Source organism: Hesperophylax consimilis, chromosome 26 (genome assembly GCF_061612785.1).
Source record: "Hesperophylax consimilis isolate HC1 chromosome 26, BYU_Hcon_1.0, whole genome shotgun sequence".
In the NCBI taxonomy this organism is placed as follows: Eukaryota; Metazoa; Arthropoda; class Insecta; order Trichoptera; family Limnephilidae; genus Hesperophylax; species Hesperophylax consimilis.
In genome coordinates, this window is record NC_142861.1 from 18,501,430 (window position 1) to 18,528,690 (window position 27,261).

The 27,261-nt window shown below is 34.4% G+C and overlaps 2 protein-coding genes across 5 annotated transcripts in view; one reads left to right on the forward strand and one right to left on the reverse strand.

Moving 5' to 3' along the window:
- Positions 1-19,726, reverse strand: part of LOC149411246 (uncharacterized) — a 43,540-nt gene extending 23,814 nt beyond the window's left edge. For both annotated transcript variants that reach the window (XR_016304906.1, XM_089647518.1), the window contains exons 1-2: positions 19,551-19,726; positions 1,606-1,730 (exon numbers count right to left, since the gene is read on the reverse strand). Coding sequence is in view for 1 of the 2 variants with exons in the window: in XM_089647518.1 (XP_089503644.1) it covers positions 1,606-1,730; positions 19,551-19,577 (152 nt within the window). In the remaining variant the exon portion in view is untranslated. The remainder of the gene's footprint in view (positions 1-1,605; positions 1,731-19,550) is intronic.
- Positions 19,727-19,729: 3 nt separating this feature from the next.
- On the forward strand, positions 19,730-24,240 carry Ppcdc (phosphopantothenoylcysteine decarboxylase). 3 transcript variants are annotated; one of them, XM_089647520.1, is made up of 4 exons: positions 19,730-19,791; positions 20,503-20,666; positions 20,848-21,051; positions 22,115-24,240. In XM_089647520.1, exons 2-4 carry the CDS (start codon positions 20,532-20,534, stop codon positions 22,376-22,378), a joined length of 603 nt encoding a protein of 200 aa, XP_089503646.1. In that variant the 5' UTR covers positions 19,730-19,791; positions 20,503-20,531; the 3' UTR covers positions 22,379-24,240. The 3 variants fall into 3 exon arrangements, with proteins under 3 accessions (XP_089503646.1, XP_089503645.1, XP_089503647.1); XM_089647519.1 differs by lacking the exon at positions 19,730-19,791 and adding an exon at positions 20,036-20,167; XM_089647521.1 differs by lacking the exon at positions 19,730-19,791 and adding an exon at positions 20,036-20,167 and having other exon boundaries at positions 20,848-21,006.
- The last annotated feature ends 3,021 nt before the right edge of the window (positions 24,241-27,261 follow it).

Consider the following 27,261-nt stretch of genomic DNA (forward strand, 5'->3'; position numbering starts at 1 on the left):
TAATAATAACTCGGAAATAACCTGATCTTGAAAATTCCTAGTTCCCATCACTTAAATGGGTATTATAACAACTGTCCCACATTGGGAAACTTGATCATATAACATTGACTGAGCATGTTAACTTCTAAATAATAAACTTGAAAAACTATGTTATTTTTTTCAAAACCACCAAGAACGGCTTCATTAAGAAAGACTTAATCAAGATCCACATGGCCCTATGCCAATCACTGTTAGAACATGGTATTATTGGATGGAGAAGTGCAAATAAAAATATCCTAAAATCACTAATTAAAAGCCATAATAAAAAATCCCTGTACGAACTAAGAAATAGCACTGACGAAATCTTCAATTATCTTAATATCATGTCAATTAAACAACTCTATTCTAAAACAATATTCCTTTTTATTCACAAATACAAAACACAAGAAATAAATAACTCTATTTTAAAACAATACTCCTCTATATTCATAAATACAAAACACAAGAAATAAACAACTCTAATCTAAAACAATACTCATTTATATTCATAAATATAAATATTAGGAACATCTCAGATATCAGGGTCATAAATATATCCAACAAGCAACTACAGATACAACGTTTGGGCAAAAAAGCTTTCTATACTACTTTACTAAACTCTACAACAAAATCCCACTCTCATTAAAAAATCACTACAATATTATAACATTTAAATCTCAAATAAAAAGCTGGATACAAAACATAGGAAGATCAAAAATGTATTATTAAATATATATTCAACTAAGGTGACCAGGTGTTTTTGTAAAAACGGGACATTAGTAGATTTGCAGGGGGGGGGAGCTGAACTCAATGTAGTTTTTACGACTTTGGTTATTAGTTATTACATAGCGATTATAAATTAAATTGAAAACAACAGTATAACACGAGTAAAAAATAAGGGATAAAATACAATATACTTGTTAAGTTATCACACTAACTTTAAAGAACCCTTTAAATTTATATGCGAGTAGTAAAAATATAATTGTGAATACTTATGCTTATGCATAAATTATGATTACTTGCTGTTAATTAATTAAAAACTGAACTAATTTGGCTATGAATGTATCAAAGATTCAAATCGAAATACAGCAACATCTACAAGCTCATTGCCTAGGCTACGTATTCTCTCCATAACGTAATTGAACATTTTTAGCCTCACGGCAGTCAAATTTTGAATTAGCAATTTTATATAATAAAAGGACATCAAATATATATTTTTTTTAAAGCTCGATTGGATTCTTACTTGGAGAAAAGAAAGGATTATCTTATTTTTCAATTTAAAACACCTCAATTTCTGTTTAAACTTATTATTCAATCAGATATGAGCGCATCTGCAGAATGCTGCCTGCTCATGAAATAATATTAACAATAAAGCAACGCAGTAAAAGCAGGCCTGGAGGCGCTGCGTCACAGCGATGGTTCCCCGACCCGAACACGATAAGGGGATGAAGAATAAGATCATGGCCCATCTTTGTTATTTCTATTACCTACGTTCAACTCAGAATTGTAAGTTATTCCATCCACCATGCCTGCCCCTGTGTAGAAATGGGATGACAATGATAGGTGAGTTAGTTAAAAATTGCTTACAGCCTGGCCACTCTGGCATCGACAGTGATCTCGCTAGAAGTGTAGAGGAGGATTCCAAAGCCAAGCAGAAGGGACGCCACCATGCTGTAGATGAGGCGCTTTCTGCTTAGCCCGCATGTGAACATCTAGAAAGGTAAACAAAATAAACATGTTTAATATTGAAACAGCTGGGTTATAAACAACGGGTTATTGCTTCCTACTTGTTCCTTTCCTCAATATTTCCTCCTCTTTCCCATGTGGAGCCTCTACTGACATCAGGAGTATATACTTTGTAGCTGTGGATATTGAATTATTTCCATTACCAAGAACGGTTTGCCTGTGTGAACCCCAATAAAATCTTGTATTAAAACTCGTGGATTCTTATCAATTGTCATCGATCAATGATTATTAAGCTGTTGAAGTGTATCACGTGAGGTGAAAAAAAACCCACAACCTTTCAACGAGTGAATTTATCCCTCCCACTACAGTGCAAGGCGATGGGTCGAGAGAGACCGGCAGGAGAGGTAAAAAGATCTCCCTCAACCAGTCTATCCAAATCCAGCCTCACGGTGGGCAGATGCATCCGCCGCCAAGAACTAAACAATCCTTACCCCATGAACCCGGGTACCCCTGTTAAGTCACCAAACGTAGCGAACCACTTGGGGTGACCAATGGCAGAGGTGTTGGTTGTCCAATGAATGGTTCCCGTGGGGCGGTATCCATACCCTCCTCTCAAATAGAAAATTCCAAGGTTAGGCTCTTTTTCCTTCTTACTACCAATTTCCTACACATCATCAAATAATATCAGTCAAATCTCATAGCTTTTTTTATCATCATCAAATAATATCAGTCAAATCTCATAGCTTTTTTTATCAATAAATTAATAAATAAAAACATAAATTATTTATTAGCTAAATAATTACAAAACAGAAGCTATACATCTAAACCTTGATAACCAATTATAGTGTTCATGATGGCAGAAATGGTGTGGTAGCTAAATCTGTTAATTTAACTCAGTTTAAAAATTTTATTTTAAAAATTGTCAGTCAGTTTAAAAATTTTAATTGTAACAAATATTATCCTTTCTAAGTATCATTGTCATATGAGTGACATCAAAAGCTAAAATCAGGTATGTATTTGAAATTTATTTTAATACACTTCATGCAGGCGAAAACAAGGGTCCCATTAAACAGTTATAACTTTTGAAAATAATACATCTATTTTAATGAAATTTTTTACGTAATTCTCACAACACCCAAAACTGTGAAATTATTGTCTACTTTTGTAATATGACTCCATAAATTGATGTTAAAGTCAGTATGTTTTATGCATAAAAAATGTATGTATTTTATTATATTTCTGTTTCGTTACGTCGTTTGTCGTTTTCATCAGCTTTGTTCGGCTCCCGCCAACCATAGCAGAGCAGGAGTTCAAACTCCACGCTTGATTTTTGTACCTGCAACCGCACGCACCTAGCGAAAAGTGCGGTAAGTAAGAATTCAACCGTCATTAACTCAAGATCGAAGAGTTATTTACCGGAGAGGAAACCGCCGTTAAACATAATTATTCGCAGCACATGCTCGCCGATTGTGTGTGCATTAATTCATGTGAAAAAAGTGACTTGTGATTTATCAAACATTCTTTCCGAGTGCGGGCCGCGCTGGAAATCAAAGCAAAACAATCAAAAAAAGTGCAATTTCCTAATGAATTACAAGTCTCCCTAGAACAGAGAGACGATAGAACGCCTTTCTCTGCCCCAATTACGGTGATACAACTACAGCGCGATGGCACAATTACAACAAAAAAAATCTTTTGATAAAATATTCTTCAATACAAAAGCCTAGTTGAAGATTTACATGTTTTAAATACATATAATTACAAAAAGATTGATATAAAGTTTTTAGAGAGAAATGCCTTTCCCGCTTTTCAAGTATCGGTGTTAAAGGTAGAATCGCCCTTCGCCGGAAGTGTGTTAAAACGAAACATTGACTATTTATGTAATATTTTGTGTTTATGTATGTGATTACTTTAACTGTGTTTCACTCAAATGTGGATATTGTTAACTTCGATATAGGCTTAGTTCAAATGAGGTTAATTTTTATATGAAAAATTATTTATGTGCAGTGAGAAGCAATAAACTAAGAAATAAACTTTCTTTTGAAATGACTTATATTTAAACCAATTGACCTACATGCAAGAGTACATTGTTTTAATAATGGAGGTGGGAAATAATGCTCAATCAATAACAGAGTTACAGTGTATTTATAGATAAAAAATTTACAAAGTTCCATATTTTTTCTCAAATTGCAGTCGGAACCTTTAGTTTCAAAGAGGATAAATTTTAATTATTCTGTGGTTAACTTCTAGATTTGAATATAAAGCGTGGCATTTTCACTTTCTAACACTGTTGAGATTTTCTCGCCATGACAGTAAGGGAGATAAAACGATTTCTATAAGGCCATATGAGTTGTTCCCAAAAACGAACAAATTAGCCGAAAAACCGTTTGCGTATCAGTGACAAGAATTTTTTCCCGCCGACAAACCGTTCAAGCGCTGCTGGCATTGGAAATTTGCCCTAGCTGGAATTTTGTGATATGCGATTTAAACCTGTATGCCATGAGAAAATTTGTAACAGAATCTCTTGCACTCAAAACACTTAAGGACGGGTTGTTTCGGAGAATTTGAACAATTCATCAAATTTCAACATTCATTTTCGGGTTCTGTGAAATTCCTATTCAAGTTCTGTTATTATATCATTATAGGCTAGTTGCTTAACAGAACTTAAATAAAAACAGAACTTGAAAAAACTTTCACAGAACTTGAAAATGAACGAAGAAATTTGATGCATTGTTCAAATTCTCCGAAACAACCCGTCCTAAGAGTTCATTTTTGATTTCCCTCAAAAGGGGTCTGGTGTTCCAAAGGTTAAGCGTAACTCAAATACTAATAAAAAAGTAATGGATATCCGGGGGAGGGAGGGGAGAATAATTTCCTCTGCATTAGATAGATATTATTAAATGGCAATATAATTTTTTTAAATGCAGATCGATTATTGAATACTTTTTCCAATATTTTTCTATAGCCTAAAATATTAAGTATGTGATCTAAAATAACATCTCAGGGTCCGTATAAACAATACCAAATTTGCCATAAAAGCCGAGCTGCAAAGTACGGGAAAGGAACAAAGCAACCGCAAGCGGCGTTTCACACTGTTTTCGTTCAGAAAAAATTCTTCAACAGCCAAACTGAAAACATCAGATCAATTCAAAACGATAAACACCTACTAAAAGCGATTAAAGAGAAGTTCAGTGTAAAAATACCACAATGATGAAACTATCTTCTTAATTAATTATAAATTTTAATTTTAATTTTTGTTCATTTGCATTTATTATTTAATACTCAAATTTCCTTGAATCATATTTATAAACATTAAATTTTCTTCATCCTGATGCTCAAAACTCTTTTAAACACAAGCGCCAGCTTCTATAGAATAGAAACATTAAAAAAAAATTAAAAAGCAGTGAAAACTAGTTTTATGGATTATCTTAATTAACATACATTATTATACTCTGTAAATTGATTAATTTTTTAATACAAATAAATTATTACCTTATAGTTTAGAAGGAACAAATGCCTCAGTAAACTACTGATAAACTGTGTTCAAGCGCAAAAACTAATCAATGTTTATCAGAAGTCTGTTTAATACTGACTGTTTAATTCTGCGAATGTATTGCTTTGCAGAATGACTGTTGTATAAATAGCTATTTTTAAAAGCAATAGCCATATTGTGAATAACTAGGGTGACTGAGGCTCATTTTCATGTGGGACTGCAATAATCAATTTTTTTATTGATACCTGAATTTTTTAATTTGACCCCTCTGGCTTCTGGCATATTCTATCAGAAGGTCAGAGTATTTCCGCTTTGCAATAAAATTCAAATAAATGGAATATTTCTGATTGTATCCGAAAACTAAAAACTGTTTGCGAAAGGCGATGAAATGCGCTTTAAAATTTTATTACTAGGAATATACATATAATTTTAGTGAATATTTAAAATGAAGTATTCAAAATGGCTCAACTTACGTTTTTTCTAACGATAACAAAAAAATACACACATATTTTATTAGACAAATGTATTATAAACATTATTATTATCTAACTTTTTGTCATATCATATTAAAATAATTAGTAAAAAAATTCACGAGGATTCATAAATTTTTCTGAAATTGTGGTCAGAAACTTTGGTTTCATAGTGGTGCAAATTCGAATTATTCTGTGGTTAACTTCTAGCTTTGAATATAAAACGTGGTGTTTTCTCATTCTAACATCGTTTAGATCATATTTCTCACCATGTCAGTAAGGGAGACAACGATTTCTATAAAAACGAGCCTTAAACTTTACAACGCAATCTATCCCATGAAGTTTCCAAAAGGCAGGGAAAGAAGAAGGGGAAGGTTATCAAGTACCTGGCTTTTCAGATCGGGTCATTCAACATAGCTAAAGCCATTTAAATTTGAAATGGTGGTCTCACACCAGGGTGAGATAATAGTAACAGCTTTTAAACATTTGGTCACCACATATGGTCCAATATCATGCATTCACCATTTTTAAATAATGATAACACACTCACACAATGAGCCCAACATCTGGAATGAGCACATACACATACACAACATTCTAAACCAATTTCCATCATCCAACTGTTACTGAGCCTACGGTTTAGGGCGTTTTTATTCACACGGGCACATTTTTTTTTTTTTTTTTTATAATGAAAATGTTTATTTTAATATGTAAAATGTTCTATTATGTGAGAAAAAAAATGTAGAGTTGTTGAAAAGTCAATAGATGTCACTAATTTTTGTCTTCAATGATTAAAATATTACAATTTGAGGTTTTACTCATCGAGTTATTCTAAAAATAAAAATAAAATATTCATCCTAAACTTGTAGAAAAGTCAATAGATGTCGCACATTAAAATAAAAATGGATATATTTATCCAAAACACTATCTAGATTGCATTTAGTTCGGGAAGAATCTTGCTATCATACATAAAGATAGCAGCCAGTAAAAATATTCATTAAAAAAATTAAGATGACGTTGGTAGTTCTTAGTCAAACAGCCGCTGTTCCCAATCCTACTGATCAACTGTTGAGCTGAAATTTTGGCTAAACATTCCTCAAATGCACAACGCTCAATTCCCAACGCAACCATCCGATCAAGCTAGAGGAACATAACAACTGGATTAATCTCTGGCTCAGTAAAGACATATATATAGAATTCATTTGATTTTTGCAATGTCACTCTGCGCTAATGTACATCCAGTCGGAAAAGTATTTATTAGGGTAATTTTCAACAAAATTCAAGGGATTTATGCAGGACTATTATAACAATGTTATCGAAACAAATAAATTATCTTCTCTTGGTTTCTGAAAGGTTTGCTATGGTATGTCAATAATGCATTGTTATCAATGAGTGTATAAGCCAGTGCTCTGCAACCTTTTATCACCTACATCATACCGAAGCACTTTTCAGAATTCCATGGCACAAAAAAAGTATAAACATATAAAAATTGGTTGCACAAATTTAACTTTTTTTTATACATAACAAGAACTGACCTTTTTTTGGCAAACTGGGACAATTTATAATGCTTCATTCTTCTCAAAAACTTTACACTTGTCTTGACACGGGCAGCGTCGGATCTGCCGTATGTTCAAAAAACTTAAGTGCAATCTCTGAAGGCGCGCCGTGAAAATAAAGTTTGCATTTAAATTTGCCCCTAAATCTTTTTAAAATCACCCGTAACATGGGATAAATATTTATTTTACCGCAGTAGCAACATTTCAAAATATTATGGCGTCTGGCCTTCGTGCGCATTTCACGGAAATCGTTTTAATATGAAAAAGTTCTTTTTTCAGGCAATTTTTTGACTCGATCGAAATATGTTAGGAAATTTGTTATGCACAAGTTGAGATGAGCCAATGTTCCTGTCGCCGTTACATTTTTCATTTTACCGGTGAATTATTTGATTCACTTGATGGTGTCATGTCTTCCTCGGACGTCCTCGACTTCTTCTAACATTCTCTTTCACATCATACATTCTCCTTGCAATATTGTTCTACTTGCTCTTTTTTCGTTCATCATATGTACCTCATTTTACCATAAATAAATATTTGATTTACTTTTATTGTGCCATTCTTGTGCGTCCCTGACTTCTCCTACCATTCTCTTCCACATCATACAGTCCCCTTAAACCTCTTCATTCATCACATTATTATTATTATTATGTAATGAACAGGCAGCATTCTGCTGATGCGCTCATATCTGATTTCACAACAAGTTTGCCACTAATTGAGTTGTTTTAAGTTTGAACTAAGTCCTTTCTTCTCTCCAAATGTGAATCCAATAGAGCTTTGAATTGATTTATATTTGTTGCATCGATGACATGTTGTGGGAGTTTGTCCAATTTTAGTATTATTTTTTTTAATGAGCAGGCAGCATTCTGCTGATGCGCCCCATATCAGATTTCACAATAAGCCAGTAATTGAGATGTTTTAAATTTAAAAATAAGAAAATCTTAAAAATTTTCGAAAAAAAATTTTAAATCGATTTCAGCTACAACAACATCAATAATGTCATTTTTTGTAAAATTAGCACTCTAGTACACCCAAATGTCACGAGCCGCCACTGATTGGGAGCAGTTGAGAGTGTTGTGCGGTATTCACACCTTAATAAAAACTATGAATATAAAAGTTATAGGTACTATTTTTAGTTGTTATTTATAAAATATTTATTATCATAGATTAAATATATAGGGGTGTAGTCTGCTACATAGATAGAGACACCCATTCATAGCAATAACGATATTTTCGCGAATTAAAGCGATAAATGGTGTTTTTAGCGATAATAAAAAAGATTTTTTTAGTCGCTATAATCTTGTATTGACAGATCGTAGAACGAATATGACACACTCTACTGTAGAAACATGTGTCTGCCATGTCGAGTTTCAATCAATAATACAATAAACATGTTTCAAGTGATTTTGCAAACGTTCATGAAAACGCAAAATTAAATCTATAAAAGCTATTTTTTCAATAATTAATGCTACATTTCTTAAAAATTAAAGCTATGAATGGGTGTCTCTATGTATAGAGAAAGACTTAATACTATGTATTATTAGGTTAGTATAGTATAGGGGTGTAGTGTGTATAGAGAAAGAATGCTAGCAGGGATCTATAAAAGTGCATGCATGGTAGTTTTGCCCTTTGTTTGTTCTTCTGCCCCACAGCACGTTAAAAGCTGTAAACTCTAATACTCTTACTTTAGACAGTTACCTATATAACTACAAACATCACAAATACACACAATAATTAACATAATGGAGCAAGTTATATTTGAATTTCAAATGGGCCATTATTGTTCAAATCGTCCCCAAGTCACATTGAAAGATATCTTAAGTCAACATCAAACTGGCGATGATAAAGCGTACCTATTTCTGGTTCAATTCAAGTCAACTATTTGTGTAGTTAGACAATTTTCTCAAGAAACACGTTGCATAAAAAGTTATCCTTTATTTGTTTTGTTGAGGTATACAAACTATAAACTTGCTGGATGGTGTGACCAACATTCACAATTGAAACATCCTTTTATAATTTTTTATATATATTTTTTTTTTATTGTTTTTGTGTTTAATTAGTAGAACTCCATTTAATTATTTTTTTTATTTAATTAAAATCAAATTATTAAGTTCTGCAAGTATTTTTTGGTTTTTGTTATTGTTACAGCTGTTTCGGTTTTCAAGGCCATTTTCAAACTGTGGTTTTAGCCACGTTTGGACGACTTTTTAATATGATTCTATTTTACCCCCTCCCAATTTAAAATGATTTATTACCGGTTAAAACAAATTTACTGATAAAATAATTGTGACAATAGATTTCATATTCTGTGGGGTATTTTGAAGTCTGTTTTCCCCACATTAATGTTATCTTAATTGTTTAATTTATTTGTAGCAGTTATTAATTTATTTAAATGTGTTATATTGTTTAGGTTTTGTGAACATACTTAGAAGCGGGGAATAAATAATTTTCCTTACTTTATTAATTAATGTTATATTAGGATCATTGGTTCTTTTATTGATTTCTAATTGTTCAAGTAAATTTAATCTAAGGCCCTTTCTTTCTATGTGCAAGGGTTTAAGTTCATTGTTGTCAAGCGGAATGTGATTATTTACTAAGAGATGTTCTGCGAATTTTGAAAAGGTGCTTTTATTATTATAACATCATATATTTTATCAGTAAATTGGTTTAACCGGTAATAAATCATTTTAAATTGGGAGGGGGTCAAATAGAATCATATTAATAAGTCGTCTAAACGTGGCTAAAACCACAGTGTGAAAATGACCTTGAAAGCCGAAACGGCTGTAACAATAACAAAAACCAACAAATACTTGCAGAACTTAATAATTATACTTATTATTAAATTTGATTTTAATTAAATTTAAAAAAAAAATCCTTTTATAAGGCTCTTACTTAGGGCGGGTTGTTTCATAGAATTTGAACAATTCATCAAATTCTGTTACTATATAATTATTGACCAGTTGTTTCACAAAACTGAAATGATGAAAGAACTCTGCGCTCCTCGCACTTGGTTTGTTCCCCTTTTATTGATGGGCTAGTTTATAAATTTGGACGTCTATGCATGTATAGTATATTTGTGTCACTTTCCAGAGTAGTAGATTTTTATTGTGAATATGCCACAAGATGCCCAAATGCCCAGAACCAGTTGGATTATGATATCCACAATAAGGTGATGTTGAGGGTGAAGTGGAGCAGAAGAGAAGGAGACGGGGATGCGGAAAGTTGTGAAGTACCTGGCTATTCAGAACTGGTCGCCAAAAATGGATAAAGCCATTTCTAGCGATGTTTCGATTCTGAATGGTGGTTTTTCTTGAAACTTAAGCAAACATAGTTGTTAGTAACTGCTAGCAGTTTAATAAATTACAAAAAATGTTAGTCTGTTCGGTGAAGTCGACAAAATCAAGACAAGTAAATCTTTTGTACGATAAAAAAAAAATACTAGCCAATAATATAATCGGCAGACATTTATGAAAAGATATAATATGTATATATAAATATCTGCTGATTATATTATACACAGAATAGACTTAATAACGACTATTTAAACCTTGCACATACAAAATATGATATTAAATATATGTATAGTAAATTGTATTTCTTAGTCCTCACTAGGGTGACCTACTAAAGTTAAAGGTGGACTAAAGTTATTCATTTCTGTTTTATTAGTTTTCTATGTCGTTATTAATGTTTTTTTCAGAGTTTTTTCATTAATCTCTTTCAGCCAGATTTTTAATATTATACTAAAGAAAGACCCGGCAAGAGGTCCTGGGTTCAATTCCTAGATACGACCGAATCTTTATATGAGTAAGTTTGTATATATGTCGCTAACTATGCTCCCAGTTTGCATATTACATATACTGCATATTAAGTAGCACCCTGAGTCATTTTCAAACGATTTTTCATATTTATCTAAATATTTTAACTTTTTTAAGGAACAGTAAAGAGTGGAGTTCGACACAGGTGACAGAAGAGTTAGGAAGAGGTAGCTTGGAAGTTGGTAGCTTGGAAGCGCAAAGTGAAGAGTGCTGAAGCAGTTAAAGCGTGAGTGTGTTGCAAAGTGCTGATGTCCCTTGCAAACAGTTCGACACAGGTGACAGAAGAGTTAGGAAGAGGTAGCTTGGAAGTTAGTAGCTTGGAAGCGCAAAGTGAAAAGTGCTGAAGCAGTTAAAGCGTGAGTGTGTTGCAAAGTGCTGATGTCCCTTGCAAACAGTTCGACACAGGTGACAGAAGAGTTAGGAAGAGGTAGCTTGGAAGTTAGTAGCTTGGAAGCGCAAAGTGAAAAGTGCTGAAGCAGTTAAAGCGTGAGTGTGTTGCAAAGTGCTGATGTCCCTTGCAAACAGTTCGACACAGGTGACAGAAGAGTTAGGAAGAGGTAGCTTGGAAGTTAGTAGCTTGGAAGCGCAAAGTGAAAAGTGCTGAAGCAGTTAAAGCGTGAGTGTGTTGCAAAGTGCTGATGTCCCTTGCAAACAGTTCGACACAGGTGACAGAAGAGTTAGGAAGAGGTAGCTTGGAAGTTGGTAGCTTGGAAGCGCAAAGTGAAGAGTGCTGAAGCAGTTAAAGCGTGAGTGTGTTGCAAAGTGCTGATGTCCCTTGCAAACAGTTCGACACAGGTGACAGAAGAGTTGGGAAGAGGTAGCTTGGAAGTTGGTAGCGCAAAGTGAAGAGTGCTGAAGCAGTTAAAGCGTGAGTGTGTTGCAAAGTGCTGATGTCCCTTGCAAACAGTTCGACACAGGTGACAGAAGAGTTGGGAAGAGGTAGCTTGGAAGTTGGTAGCGCAAAGTGAAGAGTGCTGAAGCAGTTAAAGCGTGAGTGTGTTGCAAAGTGCTGATGTCCCTTGCAAACAGTTCGACACAGGTGACAGAAGAGTTAGGAAGAGGTAGCTTGGAAGTTGGTAGCTTGGAAGCGCAAAGTGAAGAGTGCTGAAGCAGTTAAAGCGTGAGTGTGTTGCAAAGTGCTGATGTCCCTTGCAAACAATTCGACACAGGTGACAGAAGAGTTAGGAAGAGGTAGCTTGGAAGTTGGTAGCTTGGAAGCGCAAAGTGATGAGTGCTGAAGCAGTTAAAGCGTGAGTGTGTTGCAAAGTGCTGATGTCCCTTGCAAACAGTTCGACACAGGTGACAGAAGAGTTAGGAAGAGGTAGCTTGGGAGTTTTATTTTTTTATTTTTATAGTGAATACCTCACAAGAGTCCCAACTGCTCCCGTCTGGAGCCAGTGAGACTATGGCATCCCCAATTGGGGGATGTTGTGAGGCTGAAGGTAAGTGGGGAAGGGAAAGAGGAAGGTGGGGAAGTACCTGGCTATTCAGATCTAGTCACTAAACACGGCTAAAGCCATTTGGAGCCACGTTTCAATTCTGAATGGTGGTCTTACACCAGGGCGATACTGGTAGTATCTTCCACTCTGGAACGTGCCGCAAATATACTATATATTATTTTAATTAATTAATTGTGAAATAATAATTGTGAAATAACACAAATTAATCAAATAAATTTTATTTGCGCACGCCGGGTTCGAACCCGCGACCTTCGGAATGGCAGTCCAATGCGTTACCACTGGACTATGCCGGCCATCAAAGTCAGTTGGTAGCTTGGAAGCGCAAAGTGAAGAGTGCTGAAGCAGTTAAAGCGTGAGTGTGTTGCAAAGTGCTGATGTCCCTTGCAAACAGTTCGACACAGGTGACAGAAGAGTTGGGAAGAGGTAGCTTGGAAGTTGGTAGCGCAAAGTGAAGAGTGCTGAAGCAGTTAAAGCGTGAGTGTGTTGCAAAGTGCTGATGTCCCTTGCAAACAGTTCGACACAGGTGACAGAAGAGTTGGGAAGAGGTAGCTTGGAAGTTGGTAGCGCAAAGTGAAGAGTGCTGAAGCAGTTAAAGCGTGAGTGTGTTGCAAAGTGCTGATGTCCCTTGCAAACAGTTCGACACAGGTGACAGAAGAGTTGGGAAGAGGTAGCTTGGAAGTTGGTAGCGCAAAGTGAAGAGTGCTGAAGCAGTTAAAGCGTGAGTGTGTTGCAAAGTGCTGATGTCCCTTGCAAACAGTTCGACACAGGTGACAGAAGAGTTGGGAAGAGGTAGCTTGGAAGTTGGTAGCGCAAAGTGAAGAGTGCTGAAGCAGTTAAAGCGTGAGTGTGTTGCAAAGTGCTGATGTCCCTTGCAAACAGTTCGACACAGGTGACAGAAGAGTTGGGAAGAGGTAGCTTGGAAGTTGGTAGCGCAAAGTGAAGAGTGCTGAAGCAGTTAAAGCGTGAGTGTGTTGCAAAGTGCTGATGTCCCTTGCAAACAGTTCGACACAGGTGACAGAAGAGTTGGGAAGAGGTAGCTTGGAAGTTGGTAGCGCAAAGTGAAGAGTGCTGAAGCAGTTAAAGCGTGAGTGTGTTGCAAAGTGCTGATGTCCCTTGCAAACAGTTCGACACAGGTGACAGAAGAGTTGGGAAGAGGTAGCTTGGAAGTTGGTAGCTTGGAAGCGCAAAGTGAAGAGTGCTGAAGCAGTTAAAGCGTGAGTGTGTTGCAAAGTGCTGATGTCCCTTGCAAACATTTCGCCAAAGTAAGGTAATGGTTTTCAGCGCGGTCATAATTTGTGGAACTTTTCTGTGCAGGATTTGAATGTTATCTTTTAACCAAACTGTCTACAAATAGGGTTGCATAGAAATGTAAAAATGAGTCAGGTCAGTAAATTATAACACATTTGTAAGAAAATGTTCGATTTTGGAAACAAGCCCGAACTTTTGTATACCCGGTTTGAGATTTGCAGTTAAGATTTTTACATAGCCAGCAATTTGTGCACCATAGTAAAAAGGACTACTTATTTGTAAGCAGATTTTTTTTCTAAGACTGATATTGCGAGAATCCAAAACCGCTGTCACCCTCCTAATAATAATCACACGGCAGAACTTGTTTATAAATAAACTGTTTTATTTTGGAAAATTGAATATATATTACCGGTAACCCGGTCGATTATTTACAAATCATGTGCGCTACCCGACTCACTAGACAATATCTTATTTGAGTATAGTATACAATATAGTAATATTATCTCTAAATAGTATAAAATAAAGTTGCTATCCGCGTCTGTCTGTTTTTGCGCTTAGTTCTTCTAAACTACGCACCGGAACTACGAACTTTGGTTCCTTGAGTGCGGCTCTGGCACAAATATCCACAGGTAGCAGGTATCAGCAGGTTTCAGGAGTTTAAAACAGCAGAACGACCTTAGCATTCGTCAAAAATCCTCTTAATGCTACGATAACTGACTTGAAATTTTCCCCTTTTGGCATTGACAAAAGGAGACATGGAGGTCTAAATTTCAACGTCTTTGTATAGATTTGGAAATATTGGAGAAGAACAAATGTGATCTTAGTTCACAACACTAGTGGTCTGCTTTGAAAGATCTGGAGAAGGAAGACTTGATCATTTTCGACGTCTGCAATAGTATTCCTGACTCTTACGATGAGCTGAAAAAACTCGCGTTTGCTATTCTTTCCCTTTTTGGTTCTACATATTCATGCGAACAATCGTTTTCAAGCATGAACTTTATCATGAGGAAACTGAGAATTCGTCTTATTGATGAGAACCTGGAATCAAGCCTAAAATTAAAAACAACAACATACAAACCTGATTTATTGTTATTAAGTTTAATTTGTAGAACTCCATTTTATTTTTTTTATTTTTTTATATATACAATAATATTATTATTGGGTTTATAAAAACAGTTTATTTTTAAACAAGTTCTGCTGTGTAATTATTATTACGCGTGACAGCTGTTTCGCCCTCTAAAGGCATTATCAAACTGTGGGTAGCCCACTTACAGACGATACATTTATATTATTTCTAGGTAGGTATTTTAATTTCAATTACTGATTTCTTAATTGATTTCTGTGTAAAAATGTTAGAAATTATTGATGGTTATTACCCATCTTAGTAAAGTTTCCCCAATTAGTGTAATGTTTAAATTTGACTGAATGTCTTAATGTTAGTTATTCCCAAACGATGACTCATAGGGTTATTTTAATAGTATAATTAAGTACTTCAATGTGCACTCGTATTTGCACTAGGTTTGAAGATATCTAGTAGGGGTGAACGAATTATATTGGTTTGTTCATTAATTAGAATAGCTTTCGGATTATTAGAATTTTTGTTAATTTCTAACTGCTCTAAAAGATTCAGTTTACGGCCTTTATTTTGTACGTGCAACGGAGTTGGTTTATTATTATCATTAAGTGAGTGATTTTCATCTAGGAGATGTTTGGCAAATTGAGATTGTATTTTATTATTATTTTTAAAAGATCTTATATGTTCTTTGAACCTAGTGTTAAAGGACCGGCCCGTTTGTCCAACATAAACAGCGTTGCATTCGTCACACTGGAGTTTATAAATGCCACTATTTTGTAATTTGAGTACCTTACTTTTTGAGTTTTTAAGAGATGATCCTAAGTTGTTATTTGTGCGGAAGGCAATATCTAAGCCACATTTTTTTTTCATAAAATCTTTTTTTCATAAAATTGCCAAAGTCCTCAAAAAATGTGGCTTAGATATTGCCTTCCGCACAAATAACAACTTAGGATCATCTCTTAAAAACTCAAAAAGTAAGGTACTCAAATTACAAAATAGTGGCATTTATAAACTCCAGTGTGACGAATGCAACGCTGTTTATGTTGGACAAACGGGCCGGTCCTTTAACACTAGGTTCAAAGAACATATAAGATCTTTTAAAAATAATAATAAAATACAATCTCAATTTGCCAAACATCTCCTAGATGAAAATCACTCACTTAATGATAATAATAAACCAACTCCGTTGCACGTACAAAATAAAGGCCGTAAACTGAATCTTTTAGAGCAGTTAGAAATTAACAAAAACTCTAATAATCCGAAAGCTATTCTAATTAATGAACAAACCAATATAATTCGTTCACCCCTACTAGATATCTTCAAACCTAGTGCAAATACGAGTGCACATTGAAGTACTTAATTATACTATTAAAATAACCCTATGAGTCATCGTTTGGGAATAACTAACATTAAGACATTCAGTCAAATTTAAACATTACACTAATTGGGGAAACTTTACTAAGATGGGTAATAACCATCAATAATTTCTAACATTTTTACACAGAAATCAATTAAGAAATCAGTAATTGAAATTAAAATACCTACCTAGAAATAATATAAATGTATCGTCTGTAAGTGGGCTACCCACAGTTTGATAATGCCTTTAGAGGGCGAAACAGCTGTCACGCGTAATAATAATTACACAGCAGAACTTGTTTAAAAATAAACTGTTTTTATAAACCCAATAATAATATTATTGTATATATAAAAAAATAAAAAAAATACAAACCTGACTTACTGAAACTTTCCAAGGAGATGCAAGGACATTGTTCGCATTAAGTGTTTGTCAGTCATTGTCATGATTTAAATTTATGGATACCTTTACTTTCATATTATTGTTTATCAATGAATAACTCATTATTAAGTGTGAAATCAAGTTTTATTCAGAATACCTGTAATTTAATGAAGGTCTAAAATTATAATAATGGTTTACTAAATTAAAAAACAGATTTGACTCTCAGAATTTTTTTTAATCGTTGTAATGTACATATTTGGCTCTTTGGCCAATAAGTTTGCCGACCACTGCCGTAGACGAACCAAGAAACTACTCGATATGGACAGAAACTCGCTGAGGGAACCGGTAGGACTATTAACGGGACACTGCCATCTCAGGAGACACATGCAGATATTGGGAGTGGAAAACACCAATAGCTGCAGGAAATGTGAAGAGGATGAAGAGACTCCAATTCACCTATGGTGCCAATGTCCTGCCCTGGTGGGAACTAGGCTCAGATATACCTGGGGAGACATACAGTAGAACCAGAAGACATAAAGCGTCTCCGCCCTTTAAAAAAAAAAACAACAAACACTCTATACGATATATTGCGTATGCATGGATAATAATTTCAAATAATCATTTTCAATAGCCAAATTTTGCCTAATTCATATATAATGTATTAATAATAATTGGTTCCTAATGAAAAATGGGTATAATTAAAATGAATAAGAAGTGGAAAATTGAACAATAATCTTGTCTACATTAATAAGTAAAAGATGAAGCAATTCATAAGCGTTTGTATTATTTTTGGATCAATTATATACCGCTAGTCCCACCTGTGAAGGTTAGGTTATATTGTGTGTGAAAGGTTCTCGCCTCCGCTATTTAATTGTTAGTTTGCGTCGGCAAGAACGATTCCTGTATTGCTGATTTTTGAATTTGAAGTTTGTCAACTGTCTTTGTCATATAAAAGGTTAGGTTTCATTAAAAACGCTCTCTTGCTCAAAAACAACCAAAGGTTTCACCTTTCCTAAAGAATCACAGGAACTGGCCTGTATCTAGAGTATTTTAACTGTAAAAAGTGCCTAGTCATATCATGTGAAAGTGTATATTCATTGTGATTAAAATAATTCAGTTTGCTCTCAACAATAACGGAGTTTAATTTAAAAGGACCCTAATTTATAACAGCGTTAACATAACATAATAATAACACTTGACTAATTTTCATAAAAATAGATTTTTATCAAAACCTGTGGCCACCTTCGACTGAATCATAAATTTCAACATAATATCCCGTGCTATTAAATGCTAATAAGAAACATGAAATGTTAAAAACCTTAAATATTAATAAGATGACCTCGACGGTCGAGGGGTAAGGTTCTTGACAAGCAAGCGGAAGGTCGCCGATTCAAACCCCGGATTGTGCAAGTAAATTTTATTTGATTAATTTGTTTTATTTCACAATTTACTCATTTAAAATAATATATGGTATATTTGTGGCACGTTTCAGAGGGGAAGTAACTCTCAGTATCGCCCTGGTGTAAGATCACCATTCAGAATTGAAACGTTGCTTGAAATGGCTCTGGCCGTGTTTGGAAACCAGATGTGAATAGGCAGATACTTCCCCACCTTCCTCTTCCCCTTCACACTACCTTCAAGCTCACAACATACCGCAATTGGGAATGCCAGTCTCACTGGCTCCAGTGAGACAATGGCATCTCTTGTGCAGTTTCACATAAAAAATAAATAAGTAACTCCAGAGATAAATATTATGGCTATTATGTAATACTAGTGGATCCCCCGCAATGCTTCGCTATTGCTAATGTCTTTCTCGGGTGCCTCCGACTTCTTCCACCATTCACTACCGGGTACCACAATGTTACTGTTAAGAAACCACATTACATCTACTTTAATTCGAAACCGTATCACACGGCAGGTGTAATTCTCCATCACGAAACCATGTTAAAAGCACTTTAAACTAATCTCAATGAATTGTCTCTTCTAAAAGTGATCACCTCTACACTCCAATAAGTTGCTCGGTTGAGTAACAAAGCGAATGACTCGGCCGAGCACTCGGCAGGCGTAATTCTCCATCAAGAAACCATGTTAAAAGCACTTTAAACTAATATCAATTAACTTTCTCTTCTACAAGTGATCACCTCTACACTCCAATAAGTTGCGCAGTCGAGTAACAAAGCGAATGACTCGGCCAAGCACTCGGCAGGCGTAATTCTCCATCAAGAAACCATGTTAAAAGCACTTTAAACTAATATCAATGTACCGTCTCTTCTACAAGTGATCACCTCTACTCTCCAATAAGTTGCTCGGTCAAGAACCAAAGCGAGTGACTCGGCCGAGCACTCAGCAGGTGTAATTCGGCTTTAAGGAGAGTTGTTGGAGGGATGGATTCTTTCGTCTGTCACTCCTGGACTCATTAACCCCCAGATTCCTACCCATACCTCGTACCTTCCCAGAACTTCCCATCCTTCCTTTCCTAAAAAGACCCTTACACAGCATCCCCAAACATGACATAGGCCTTGAGGGGAATTATTTTCCTCAGAGCCTTCTGTGTGGAGCTAATGTATAAAAAATATATATTTACATTCTGTTACAACCTTACTTTAGTATCTCACCAAACATCTACAAACGAGTCGCATTTTAAAAAACTCCAATATTCAAGTTAGAATTCAACTGCAAGTTAGTAATTAGTAAGTTCCTATAAGTTAAAGGTGAAACATCATTTTCGTTCGATCTGTATTACGAAACACGCAATAAATAATTCAAATCAAGACAAATTGTTGACGCTATTTAAATCGATCCAGACTAAAACACAAAATATGTTCGCATAATAACATAATAAATCTGTGTTCACTCACAGATATTACAGCTTGAGTATCGTATGATAAATATTTTTACTTAGGTTCATTTTTTCTAACTCGTTAAACATGTTCCAGAAACTCGTTGAAATTAGAAAACAAACATAATAATTATTACTAGAACAATGCAAATACTATTTACCCTCATCATTTTTCTCGCACAAAACATGAATGAACAGCACGGTCACTTATACTAATAAAAAATATAAAACAATTAGCATAGTTCAAACGGAACATTTCTGAATTAATTCAATGCATTCAATGTTTGTTAGTGTAAAATTGTTTATTTTCGAGTTCACTTTTTTCGCGACTTGCGGATCCTGCTTGTTCTGTCAGTTTCGATGGTACGAACCAACCAAGTTATATAAAATGAATACACAAAAGTAAGCCTTAAAGTTATTTGCATTGAGGTTATTTTCAAATTCTTTATGGATAAATTCAATTTTAGAAAGCTGTTATTACAAAAATCAAGGAAATATAGTCTGTATTCAAGAGGTCAACAGTGTATTTTTAGCGTGCCAAAAATAAATTGTCTCTGTTAAGCTTTTAGCTACTGTTATTGTGCTGCCATAGTGAAAAAAAAATTCAGGCTTTTGACAGCTTGCTAATGAGAGTGGTATATTATATAGTTTTATGGTCCATCTGTCAGCTGTCAAATTTTATTTATATTTCAAATTGATGGGTGAACCATTAGCACGTGAGTGGTTTATTTATGCTGAGCAGTGTGCGGTCCGGTGAGCGAGAACAAGATATTTCATGGTAATTATTTCCCTAACCGCCGTACTTTTAGGCGCCGATTATTAAAATTATTCTTTATTTCGATCGTTATTTAGATTGAAACAAAACTTTCGCAAGTGTCACTCCATAAAAACAGTCCAAAACGGCGGCAAAGTGATTGTTTTATAAGGTAAATTTTGAACTTTGAATAAAAATGGAATTATATGATAGTGCATCTTTGACCATCTATCCAGACGTAAAATTTTGTTTCTTATGGTAATTAAGTTGAAACAAAGTGCGATTTCCATAATCTTTCCCTATTAAAAGTGCAGCGGTCAGGGAAATATTTACCGTAATCTCTTTTAATATTATTGCAGGTAACTCTTAGATACCTACCTACATCAACATGGATACAAAACCCCGTGAACCAAACGAAGTAAATATTCTGATAGGATGTACGGGCAGCGTGGCTACTATTAAACTCCCCAACCTCTTACAAGGATTATTAGATCTGGCAATACAAATTGAATTGAAGTTAAACGTAAGTAAGTACTTGTCTAGTTAATAATTCTTTTTCCAAATAATGCAAATAGGTAGGTGCATACACCTAGGAGGCCATGATTATAAAATATTAAAGCTAGTCAAGCAGCTCAGAATCTCATCGACCACTCCCTGTGAATGATCAATAAAATCTAAATTATTTAAATTTATTGTTTTTGTAGATAAGAGTCGTCTGCACCGAACATGCTCAACACTTCTTCAAACGTGAAGATCTCCCGGCCGGTGTGGAGGTCTACACTGATGACTTGGAGTGGCAGGGCTGGCAGCAGAGGGGGGATCCAGTGCTCCACATTGAACTAGCCAAGTGGGCTCATCTCATGGTTGTTGCTCCACTCGGTGCTAATACATTGACTAAAATGGCACAGGTTCTCAACTGAATAACATTAAATGTTTCCCCAAATAAGGTTGCAATTATTAACAAAAACACTCGTATGTTTATTACATAACATACATATACAATCTAATTATACATATATATGAAAGACTGTTAGCCATTAGGCTAATTATTATACAAGGTTTTCCTACATAAGAAGTTTTTTCTGGTCCCTTAAAAAACCTTATAAGAGAGTTTCACTTGTGCAATCAATAGTTGTATCCACATTAGCAGTTTTGTTATTTCGGTCCCTTAGCCTTAGAGCATGAAACAATAAACTGCACCAATTTATACCAGATATAAGGTTTCTCCCCATAAGAAGTTTTTTCGAGTTATCACCAATGCCATTACAATACATCTAGGCCGAGATCATTATGGTCTCACAACATTAAAAGAAAATGTGGCTGGTAAGAAACACTTTGAAGAAATTTTCAGTATATTCTTAATTTAAACTTTGTTCGTGTATGACAAAGATGGACATTTCAAGAAAATGTGTGCACTAACGAAACAGACATAGGATGGGGTAGTGTTTTCGTATTTAAAAGTTGCGGCGAATACTACATTCTACATCAAGGGTGTGATAGAGATGACAAGATACGCTTACACTAAGACGAATACGTAACCCTGCATGAGATAACATACTGCCAGCAGTTTGTCTTTCTTATACTCGTATACATATATATATTCGCTATCTCGTTTTCTCTAATGGCGCTTAAAATCTTGGGGAAACAATCGAAATAATTGTATTATTTATAAAAAATAAGTAATTTGGGTTTATTTACGATTGAAATGTTATTCCTTTGTTTTTACTAGTATTTGTTGTGTAATGGAAACACTTTTTCATCACACACGAGGGCATTTTAGGACTGATTTACACAATTTGGTTAGAGATAGCACACAACCTAACGCGACGCCTGACACTTTAGTACTAAATCCACTAAATCGAAAGTACGACAATTACTGTTTCTTTCGCTTGCCACTTTTGAGATTTCTACAACAAGTCTATAGTTTGTAATGTCACTATTATCACTGTTATAATATTTGCTATTTTCTAGGGAATCTGTGACAACCTCCTGACTTGCATCGCCCGTGCGTGGATATTCCCTCGCCCACTGTTGTTCTGCCCGGCCATGAACACCCGGATGTGGGAGCACCCCATCACATCTACTCATATCAACTTACTAAAACAATGGGGTTTTAAAGAGATCCCATGTGTTGTAAAGACCCTTATGTGTGGAGATACGGGGTATGGAGCAATGGCGGAAGTTGCAACCATTATTGAAACCATACAGACCGTGATAAAAGAAATTAATACATAATTATTGAAAATACATATATGTGTTAGCTAATGTTATATTAACGTGATTAATTTTTTAGTTATTACGCCGTATTGCACTTCCTCCTTCTTTAACCAGGACCAGTTTTGGACAGCGTTGATTTAAGAAGGGGGAAGTGCAACACGGCATAGTGACCCAAAAATTAATCACAATACATAATACTTTTGGTTGTGAAAATCACAAATCATCCATATTAATTTATTTAAACTTCTAATTGGGATTTTAGAAATTCAATATAATTATAAAATGATTGTTAACTTATTTATAAAATTTCATAGTATTTATCTATTTGTATAAAGAAGTGTGTCAGTGGCAGTCGGGCGTGAAGCATGGATTTGATTTTTTATACAGAGATTAATAAAATTATCTACTTTGATAAATTTTGTTAAAAACACTTGACCTTCAAAACAAGAGAAAGGTCACTATCTACATGAGACTTCAAAAGAAACCTCTTTTCCAACCCCTTAAAGCAGAATTTTGATACTTCTTGATGAAATTTTGCACAATTGCCATTCAAAATAAGAAGAAAATTCCTTATTACATCTTATTTTTAAAAACTGAATGTAAGGCGTGGGCAACACTGGGGACTTCAGCTAGTTGTAATATTAAAAAAAAAACATCATGGTCAGGAATGGGGGAAAAGTTTACAAGTTGATTATCATCAGCAGAGATGTGCTTTATTTCAAATAAATCCATTTCAAATTGAAATGCAAAATGCAAAATGGGTATTTTGCATTTTAAATGCTTTTCTAAAAACCATTTTAAATGCTTTTCTCAATGCATTTTCCATTTTAAATGCTTTTTTGCAACATTCTTCCTACTATCTCCTCTCATCTTTTTTTCATAAGCCCCAAATATCAGTCGGTCCTCAACCTCGCTATGAGAGATAATTTACATTTGTCAAGTTGCTCCCTGGTAGGAGCCCTGGCAATTGAGTGATACCATTACAAAAAATACTGATTCAAATACTCATGGGGCCATGACGCTGTAATATTAAATGTTAGATAGCAGTTTCTATATTTTTACGTTGGCAACATTAGTCCCGCGAAATTTTTTTTTGGTTTCATAATCTGTAGTCGTGGTGTTTTTGAATTTACCATCATGTAATATGTTTGTTCTACATTGATGTCCATTATTAAATGACAAAATTGTTTAAAAATTCTATAATTATTTTGATTGTTTGACTTGAGAAACCATTTTGCATTTTCAATGCATTTTGAAAATAGGTATTTTGCATTTGAAATGCTTTTCTAAAAACCATTTTGCATTTTGCATTTTCAAATGGAAAAGTTTTGACCCATTTCCATTTTGCATTTCAAATGGTTTTGGGTACCCATTTTGCACATCTCTGATCATCAGTTAAGTGTCGGGTTCAATCCTCTGCTAACTTAGTCCTTCATTATTTTGCCATGCCACTTTTTCCACTTATTATTACAGTATTAGGAGCAATTCAAATATTCTCAAAATTTTCGTAACCTGAGTAATAACTGTGATATTTGAAACCAACCAAGTAAAGTTGTGATACCTATAAGTCCTTTATGGCCCTACTGTGGTGTAGATGTGGTTTTTAATCTGATAAAGATTTGTTCCCAGAATGAATGAAAGACCCACCATGCCATCTGTGTTTTCATTTGATAATTATTACCCTACTTCTACTAGCTAAGCTACTGGACTTGGTGGTTATGTTGGTATTGTAGAGATCTAAAGAATTTCTATATTTTAGTTTTCCACCTGTTATTTTAGGAGCGTCAAGTATTATTTTATTATCAGCTTTACAAACGGGCTGTTAAAAGAATTTTTTGTTCACTGGAAGCTTCAACATTATTTAAACACAGACGCGGCGTCCCGACTGTAAATAATATGTTTAATCTTGTTTTCTTTAGTTAAATAAATTAGATATTGTAATAATGTTATTTTATTAATGTATTATTTTAATTTGCACAACCACGCACAACGCAACATTTCTAAAAATAAGTACTAAAAAGTCTATATATTTTTTTATTATTGCCACACCGAAATTGCAGACAGCATCGATCGGCGCTACATTCAGTTTAGTGAAGTTGGGGGGTGGGCGAATGCAAAGTTTCTTGGGATGGTTAGAATCTCCTGAATATTATTTATTAGCCCCCGATTATTTATAAACTTTTGATACTCGACTAGTCTAAGATATCCTAATCTAATAATAGTGAGTGTTTCTTATAATACGGAGTGAATATTATTCATCATCCGCGATAGAAAACAGATTGTTTACTTTTTAAGAGATACACTACTTTATGGTGCATTGTTGTTTATTTCAATCAAAGCTTGTTTTATTGAATTAATGACGGGTTTTAATTCAGAACGTGGACTTGATTAATCAAAGTGAATGTGTTTAATTTGAATTTATTGCTGGCTCGCTGCCCTTCCAGACAGTAATAAAATATTTCGCTTTGTGTAGAACTGTCAACCACTTCTGTCGGCTCATAACTCTTCGAATGCTCACCTAAAAGGTTAGGAGAATAATTTTATTATACCTTCTATGACTACTTTTATGTGTTCGTTTTATAACCTGTATAATATTATCGATTGTTGTAAAAAGGCTTGAAAGCATTTTATTAATGAAAATTTAGTAGTACGTATATTGTGTTTAGAGAAGTAGATCATTTTTGGGAGGAGTAAAATCTCTTGGGCTTTGTTCTGACGTACCACTTTACCTCTGTATTATTGTTTTTAATAATATTTTACAATAAACTTTAATATAACAATTTCATCTTAATATCGTTAATTTTATTCAATTGTTTTGCTCTCCAAAATTAAATAATTTTAATTAAAAAAAATAATGTGCAATATTATACATCTTTTCAATAAACTATTTGCTCTTTGGTTACAGTGAGACTGAATGGTGTAAAAATAATCATATGCAAAAATGTGGAAGAAAGAACGTTCGCAAGGCGCAATGAATTGGATTAAGAAAGAGTTGGTTTGGACATATAGAGCAGATGAACGAAGAAAGGAGTGTAAGGAGGAATATATGACTCGAAAGAGAATGGTAGATAATTCGGGGGCGCTCGAGGAAGACACGAAGTGACCAAGTGAATCTAATACTTAAGTGTTGGTTCATTTGGTTAGTTGGTTGATTCATCAAACGTGTATCTACGAGACAATGAATGAATTGTGATTTTTTTTTAAAATTAAACTAATGCGGAAACTTTGACTAGCCAACTAGGAATGGATCCTGTTTTAGGCCAGTCAAATTGACAGATTTAGTTCATATCATAATTTCACATTACATTGTTTAATTATAGAACATATTATTTTATAGAAGGAAAAAAGTGTTAAGATTGAATTCCTGTTAGAAGCTTTATTTAAATATACAAATTTGTTCTTGTACCAAGCCAAAAGAAAAAATAATATCTTAAAATACAACAAATAGTATCGAATGCTTATGTTTAACAATAGACGTATGTTTGGTTATTTAAATCGCTTGCAAAAATCTAAGAACAAAAAATTATACATGGGGTGCATGCAAAACCTCCTCAGATCAAAAGGCCGGGACACTCATTCAAATCAGCCTCCTAACATGTATGAAATTCTGCGAAAAGTGACGTTTTAATTTTTTTTTCAATTTATTCTTATTTATTAAAACATTAAAATGTTTTAGTTAATTTAATAAATTTATAAAAATACATTTTTTGGAGGTTCCCATACAAGTTAGAAGGCTGGTTTGATTCAGTATCCCGGCCTTGTGATCTAGGAGGATTTGTTGCGTGTCAATTCAGTTTATTATAAAACATTTCAAAATTGATCATTTGAATGCTTTTCTTTATTTCTTTAAATGTGAATACCGCACAAGAGTCCCAACTGCTTAGTGAGACTATGGCATCACATGGGAGGGGAAGGAGATGTGGATGAGGAAGGTGGGGGAGTACCTGACTATTCAGTTCTGGTTACCAAACACGGCTAAAACCATTTGAAGCAACGTTACAATTCTGAATGCTGATACTACACCAGGGCGATACTGAGAGTAACTTCCCCTCTGAAACGTGCCACAAATATACTATATATTATATGAGTAAATTGTGTAATAAAACAAATTAATGAAATAATTTTTTTGCGCAAACCGGGATTTGAACACGCGACCTCCAACTTGCTACTCGAGAGCCTTACCCCTCCAACACAGAGGCCGTCAAATAATACACTTGTAAAGAAGATTTACAGTAAATTATCTATATAAACAGTGGATTACATCAATTTTTCTAGTAGTAACTGTTAAATAGTTTAGGTACATAGTTACAGAGCTTGCCTTCATTGATGCCAAAAATGTCGATATCCGAATTGATTCTGTTTAACCATAAGATTTCTCTTCATCATCATTAGTGCGATTTTGTATGAATGGCATTGAAGCCAAATCTAGGATGAGGGGAAAGTGGTGCATAATAACCTATTAATATTTTATTTTTGTGTTGATAATGCAATTATAACGGCTTATATTTTTTTGGGGTATTTGATGAAACAAGGGATGGAATACGTCATTAACTCTTGACAGGCCAAGATACCAAACAAAACGTCTGTAAGTAACCAAGTGGGTCTTCCGACGACCCCATGCATTTTTATGGGCATTTAAACTATAGAAATCCCAATTATTCAGTCAATTATTAATGGTAACTTATGTATTTGCGCAGAAATACGTAAAATATTAAAATTATATGTCGAGTATTTAAGTTAATATGAAGAGGATAGTAATTTTGGGTACTACCTACTCCCCCACTTAGCTGCGGGATAGTTAAAAAAAAGTAGGTTTTGGCATTTTCAATACATCTTCCACACTACCCCTCGGCTTCAAATTGTTCTCGAATTGCTCCATCGAGTCCTTTTTAGGTCCATGC